Source organism: Rhincodon typus, chromosome 40, assembly GCF_021869965.1.
Source record: "Rhincodon typus isolate 14 chromosome 40, sRhiTyp1.1, whole genome shotgun sequence".
NCBI classification, from domain to species: domain Eukaryota; kingdom Metazoa; phylum Chordata; class Chondrichthyes; order Orectolobiformes; family Rhincodontidae; genus Rhincodon; species Rhincodon typus.
The window spans coordinates 11,692,551-11,699,441 of NC_063371.1; the positions used below are offsets into that span (position 1 = coordinate 11,692,551).

Here is a 6,891-nt window from a genome sequence, read left to right on the forward strand (position 1 = left end):
CCCCCCCCCCCCCCCCCGTCATCTCTCTCTCTCTCTCTCTCTGTGGTCTCTATCTCTCTCTGTATCTCTGTCTCTGTGTGTGTGTGTGTCTCTCTCTCTGTGTCTCTGTCTCTGCCTCTGTCTCTCTCTCTCTGTGTCTCTCTGTGTCTGTCTCTCTCTCTCTCTGTGTCTCTCTCTTTTGTGTAGAGGTCCTGGTGCCTCTCTGCGTGCATGCTCCCATGTTTGGTGGATAAGTTGTTGTGGATATGTCTGTCCAGGAAAACTTTTGGAATTAGAATTCGATTTACTGTCTCGTGTCCTACAGTATGTTTAATGTCAGGAGCAAGGGTGCTGTGTTTGCTCTGTGCCTGGTGTGTGAGTTTCATGATTTGGCCAATGTACCCAGCATCCCTTGCTGTTTGACCAAGTTAGCAACCTGTCTGTGTTTAACAGCAAGAGCCATTCCTCTGTTCTGCAGGCTTTCATTGACAAAGGGAGTTCCAGGCACTAGGAGGTTGGACAGAGGTTCATTTTCCTCCCCATTCCTCCCCCTGGTGGGAATCAAACCTGGGGGTGGAGCGAGCAAGGGGAAACTTTCACAAACCTAGCCCCCCAAAGGCACATCAGATAGTTCAGGGACATGACAGGGAAAATGGAGAGAAATTGTTTCCCCGGGTGGGAAAGTCTGGGACCAGAGGGTGTGGCAGGGGTCACCCGGAGGTGAGGAGGAATTTCTTCGCTCACAGGGGAGTGACTCTGTCAAATACTTTCTGGCAGGAGGGCTGTCGAGGCTGGGTACACTCAAGGCTGCGATAGACAGGTTTTTAATCAGGAAGGGAATGAAGGGTTATGGGGAAAAGGCAGGGAAGTGACATTGAGGATGATCGCATCAGCCACACTCTCATTGAATGGTGGAACAGACTCAATGGGCTGAATGGCCTGCTTCTGCTCCAGTATCTTCTGGAGTTTGGAATGGTCACCTGGGACAGAGGGATCTGTACCAACAGGAGCTGCAACCTTCAAGGGAATCTCCTGGGATTGACCCAGGACTTGATCTATCCTCCCTCATCCATCACCTGTGCTTGGCGGTGGGGGTGGGGGTTTGGGGGGTGTGGGCGCATTGGCTGAGGCCGTGGGAGGGGCTGGAGTTTGTCGAGATGATTTGTTTTGTGGGAATGGGAGATTGCCCTGACCCAGGTTGGTGGCATGTTCTCTCTCTCTCTGTGCGCCCGTGTGTGGATGCCAGGTGCAGAGGAGAGCGATGTGTCTTCCTGTCAGTGACTAACACTTTTCTGTCCTTTCAATCGCCAGCACTACCTGACCTGTTTCAGTGGTACCATCGCTGTTCCCTTCCTATTGGTTGATGCCATGTGTGTTGGCTTTGACCAGTGGGCCACCAGTCAACTGATTGGGACCATCTTCTTCTGTGTGGGCTTGACAACGCTGCTTCAGAGTACCCTCGGCTGCAGGTATGTCTCCATCAGCTTGGGACAGCTTCAGGACTGCGTTACACTGTGTTCCATTCTACAGTCAGGTCCAAGCAAAGGGACGTGAGCGTTGCTAGCAAGCCTCGCATTCAGTGCCCCTTTCCCATGAGAAGGTGGTAGTGAGGTGCCTTATTCAAACATGTCCTCCAGAGACACCCCACAATGCCCTTGGGGAGGGAATTCCAGGACTTTGACCCAGTGACGGAATATTTCCAAGTCAGGATGTTCAGTGGTTTGGAGGGGAACTTGCAGGGTGTTCCCATGTATCTACTGCCCTTCTAGTTGTCAGTGGTAGAGGTGATGGGCAGTAGTTGTTAGTGAAGTTAGATCACACAGGATTCAGGGTGAACTTGCCAATTGGATTCAAACTTGGCTTGACATGCAGAGACAGAGGGTGCTGGTGGAGGGTTGTTTATTGGACTGGAAGCCTGTGACCAGAGGTGTTCCACTGGCATCGGTACTGAGTCCAATTTTGTTTGTCATTTATATAAAAGATTTGGATGAGAATCTAGGAGGCACAGTTAGTGAGTTTGCAGATGACACCAATATTGATGGGATAGTGGACAGTGAAGAAGGTTATCTAAGATTACAAAGAGATCTTGATCCATTGGGTCAATGGGCTGAGGAGTGACAGATGGAGTTTAATTTGGATAAATGCGAGGTAATTGCATTTTGGTAAAACAAACAAAGGCAGGACTTATACAATTAATGGTAGGGCACTGGGCAGTGTTGTAGGGCAGAGAAACCTGGGGGGTTCAGGTACATAATGCTTTGAAGTTTGCATCACAGGTAGTCAGGGTAGTTAAGAAGGCATTTGGCACACTTGCCTTCATTGCTCAGACCTTTGAGTTGAGGAGTTGGGACGTCATGTTGAGGTTGTACAGGACGTTGGTGAGGCCTCTTCTGGAACACTGTGTCCAGTTCTGGTCACCCTGCTATAGGAAGGATATTATTGAATTGGAGAGGGTTCAGAAGAGATTTACATGGATGTTGCTGGGAATGGAAGGTTTGAGTTGCAAGAAGAGGCTGGATAAGCTGGGACTTTTTTCACTGGAGCACAGGAGATTGAGAGGTGACCTGATAGAAGTTTATAAAATCCTGAGGGCTATAGATAAGGTGAATGGCAAGGGTTTTTTTTTCTCTCTAAGGTGGAGGAGTTCAAAACTCCCTGGGGGAGGGCACATATTTAAGGTGAGAGGAGAAAGATTTCAAAAGGACATGGGGGCAACATTTTTTTTACACAGAGGGTTTCGGTGTGGAATCAACTGCCAGAGAAAGTGGTGAATGCGGGTACAGGTACAATGTTTGGATAAGCACATGAATAAGAAATGTTTGGAGGGATATGGGCCAAGCGCAGGCAGGTGGGACAGGAGGTTGCTTTGGGAACATGGTCGGCATGGACTAGTTGGGCTGAAGGATCTGTTTTTGAGCTGTATGACACAGAGTGAAATGGAAACTGTGGAATTGTTTGAGATTGAAGAGGGAAAGAACTGGTGAGCGCTGTGTTCCTGAGCTGTGCTCTTAGACCTGATGCCTTTGTTGCCTATGAACTCTCACAGTGAAAGAGCCTCACACCTCTCGCTGTGTGCTGAGCCTTGGTGAGTGACCAGAATTCCTGGCTTGAGTCCAGCTCAGGCTGGAGGCTTCTCCTGTGTCTCCTGAGGTCTTTGGCTCTGCTTGCAAACTCCCCTGAATATGCGCGCTATTCCCTGTGAGTAGGCACATCAGTGGATGTGGCCCTGAGCGAGATGGGAGGGGGCTCCAATCATCGCAGCAGTGCCGGGAGCTGTGACAGCAGGAGACTTGAACATGTCGCTGAGTCAGAGAACACTGCTGCACAGAGAAAGGCCTTTCAGCCCGTCGAGTCCTTGCTTGTCAAAAACAGCTCCTTGCTACTCTAACCCCGTTGCCTTGGCATCACGAGGTGCATTCCTCATGACTTCCTCAATGTGATGATGGTTTCTGTCTCTCCCCGCTTCATAGGCAGCGAGTTCCAGATTGTCCACCACCCTCTGGGTGAAAAAGATCTTCTTCACGTCCCTCAGTAAATCTCCTGCTCCTTCCCTTCAATCTCTGCTCCCGGTTGCTGATCCCTCCAGCAAGTGGGCAAAGTTTTCTTCATGCCCCCATTGTCGATACCCCTCAGGCTTTGATACATCACAGCTGGTGAAAAATTGCCTCCAACTCTTGTTGTTGTCAGGGAGTTTGGTTTTAAGTGGGTGTTGCACGGGAGGATATTCAGGAGGGGATTCCAGAGCCGTGACCCCAGGCAGCTGAACGTTCGACTAAGTACCATCCCCATTTTGAAAATAAGTCCACGTTCTGGTTTCCTGCATGCTGACCTGTGCCCAGGACATCCCAATGCAGCAGCTAACTCACACAGCCAGCAATCCCGTAAGATCCCAGTTATGTGAGCAAGCTCAATTCTCTCCCGGGTCAGGTGGCTTTTCTGCTCGCTGTCATCCAGACCCTTCGCTCAGTTCACAAAAGGAATCTTCAGGGAATACAGTGTCCTACTGGGGTGAAAATGGGAGACGGGGGAGAAAATAAGCTTGTGCCAGGCTGACAGCACAGCAATCCTTAGAGAACCCATACAGGATACAAGCTACCGTCAATCTCATCAGAGATTCATGTGTCAAATTAAAGCACGTGGGATCAGAGGTAGAGTGTAGAGATGGATAGGAAATTGGTGAGAAGACAGGAAACAGAGAGGAGGAATAAAAAGGGTTGTTTCTGAATGGCAGCCAGTAACTCGTGGGTTACCACAAGGATTGATACTTGGACCCCAGCTATTCACAATACATGTGGATGATTTAGGTGAGGGAACTAAATGTAAGATCTCTGAATTTGCAGATGACACAAAGCTGGGTGGGAGGGTGAGCTGTGACGGGGATGCAGAAATATCGCAGTGTGATTTGGACAGGCTGACTGTTTGGGCAAAAGCATGGCAGGCGCATCATAATGTGGGTAAATGTGAGGTTATTTACGTTGGCAGCAAAAATGGGAAGGCAGATTAAGATTGGAAAGGCTGTAAATTGAGAGAGGGAGATTGTTCGATGAGACCTGGGTATCCTCGTGTACCACCCGCTGAAAGGTAAGAGTGTAGGTTCAGCGGGCAGTAAGTTGGTCTTCATAGTGACAGGGATCGAGTCCAGGGACAAGGATTTGTTGTTACAGTTATACAGGGCATTGGTGAAGCTTTTGTGCAGTTTTGCTTTCCTTATCTGGGGAAGGATGTTCTTGCTGTAGAAGGAGTGGAGGGAAGGGTTACCAGATTGATTCCAGAAAGACAAGACTGAATTATGAGGAGTGATGGAGTCTGTTAGGGATATATTCACTGGAGCTCAGGAGATTGAAATGGGTATCTCACAGAAACGTATAAAATTCGAACAGGACTGATCAACTCCCAATGTTGGGGGAGTCCACCTGATGGGGAGCTGACCCCCACCCCCACAAGAGCACAAGCTCCTTGTGTTGAGACCTGGGGTGCGAGGGAATTGAATCAGAGATAGTAGAAATTGCAGATGCTGGAGAATCCGAGACAACAAGGTGCAGGGCTGGATGAACACAGCAGGCCAAGCAGCATCATAGGAGCAGAGAGGCTGACATTTCGGGCCTAGACCCTTCATCAGAAAAGGGGGAGGGGAAGGGGGTTTTGAAATAAATAGGGAGAGAGTGGGAGGCGGATAGAAGAGGGATAGAGGAGAGGATAGGTGGAGAGGAAACAAACAGGTCGAAGAGGCGGGGATGGAGCCAGTAAAGGTGAGTGTAAGTAGGGAGTTAGGAAGGGGATAGGTCAGGGTTTTGTTTTTCTCGGGGTTCCCCTGTGTAATTGGTTGTGTTGTGTTTCACAGGCTGCCGTTGTTCCAGGCCAGTGCTTTTGCGTTTCTCGCTCCTGCTCGAGCCATCCTGTCCCTGGAGAAATGGAAATGTAATAACTCAGGTATGGAGAGAGTTTTACAGACACCGCTGGGGCTGGGATCGGCGTGATTACAGAATGTGGGACCCACCTTGGGATGGTGCCCTGCAGCTCTGCGCTGGCTCAGGGTAAATGTAATGACTTTCAGCTCCTCGGAGACAGAAGGTTAACATGCCTCATTCTCAGGGAAGCTCTCGTTTTTTTTCCGAGCTCTGGGGCTGCAGCTTCGTCTCGGTGTCCAGCATCCACCCAGACATTTTCCTTTCTGTCCTCCTGTGCACATTCCGACATAGGAGCAGCAGTTGGCTGTTCGGCCCCATCCAGTCTGCTTTGCCGTTCAATGAGAGCGTGGCTGATCTGATCATCCCCAACTTCACTCTCCTGCCTTTTTCCCCATAACCCTTGATGCCCCCTCCCTGATTAAAAATCTGTCTTTCCCAGCCGTGAGCACACCCAATGACCCAGCCTCGACAGCCTTCTGTGGTACAGAATCCCACTGATTCACTCCCCTCTGAGAGAGAAAATTCCTCCTTATCTCTGTGTGACATGGGTGACCCTTTTCTCCAAGATTACACCCTCTGGTCCCAGACCCTCCCCCACGGGGAAACACCCTCCCCACATCTCCCCTGTCAATCCCTCCCTCAAAATCTTGTCTGTTTCAATAAGATCCCCTCTCATTCCTCTAAACCTCAGTGAGTACAGGCCCAACCTACCTAACCTGCCCTCTGTGGTTGGTTCGTTTGTCGAGTTGTTTGTTTGTTTGCAGACGTTTTGTTACCCAGCTGGGTAACATCATCAGTGCAGCCTCCGATGAAGCGCTATTGTGTTTTCCTATCTGGTATTTAAACTCTGGGGTCCGTTGGAATTGGTTACCTTGTTTCCAGGGTTTTTCTTCACAGTGGTGTATACGTAGGGTCCAATGAAGCATCATTGAGGAAACACAACAAGCCATAAGACAGGCAGTGGTCCCGACACTGACCAGAATCCCCACATATACAAATCACAACATCTGCAATCCGAGCTACAAATCTACTCAAAAACCTTCACCTCACCTCATAACACAGTCCCTTCATCCTCGGGACCAGCTGAGTGAACCTCCTCTGGGCTGCCTCCAATACCAGCCGATCTTTCCTTCGATAAGGGGCCCAAAAACTATTCACAGGATCCCAGCTGGGGTCTGGCTAGTTTCTTGGACAGTTATAGCAACACCTCCCTGTTTCTGTCCTCCAATCCCTTTGGAATAAAGTTGCCGTCTCTCTCTCTGTGTGTGTGTGTGTGTGTGTGTGTTTGTGTGTGTGTGTGTGTGTGTGTGTGTGTGTAGGGGCATGGGGTGTATATGTCTGGGTGTGGGTGCTTGTGTGTGTGAGTGTGGGGTGCAGTCTGGGTGTGTGTGTATGAGTGTGTGTGTTTTAGAGAGAGAGAGTGTGTGGGGTGTATGTGTCTGGGTGTGGGGTGTGTCTGTGTGAGTGAGAGAGAGTGTGTGGGGTGTATGTGTCTGGGTGTGGG

At 49.8% G+C, this 6,891-nt stretch overlaps 1 protein-coding gene across 1 annotated transcript in view; it reads left to right on the forward strand.

Annotated features, from left to right (window-relative positions):
* Nucleotides 1-6,891, forward strand: part of LOC109926005 (solute carrier family 23 member 2-like) — a 29,377-nt gene that overhangs the window by 5,320 nt on the left and 17,166 nt on the right. The window contains exons 3-4 of the mRNA XM_048618676.1: nt 1,291-1,448; nt 5,321-5,409. Coding sequence (XP_048474633.1) covers nt 1,291-1,448; nt 5,321-5,409 — 247 coding nt within the window. The remainder of the gene's footprint in view (nt 1-1,290; nt 1,449-5,320; nt 5,410-6,891) is intronic.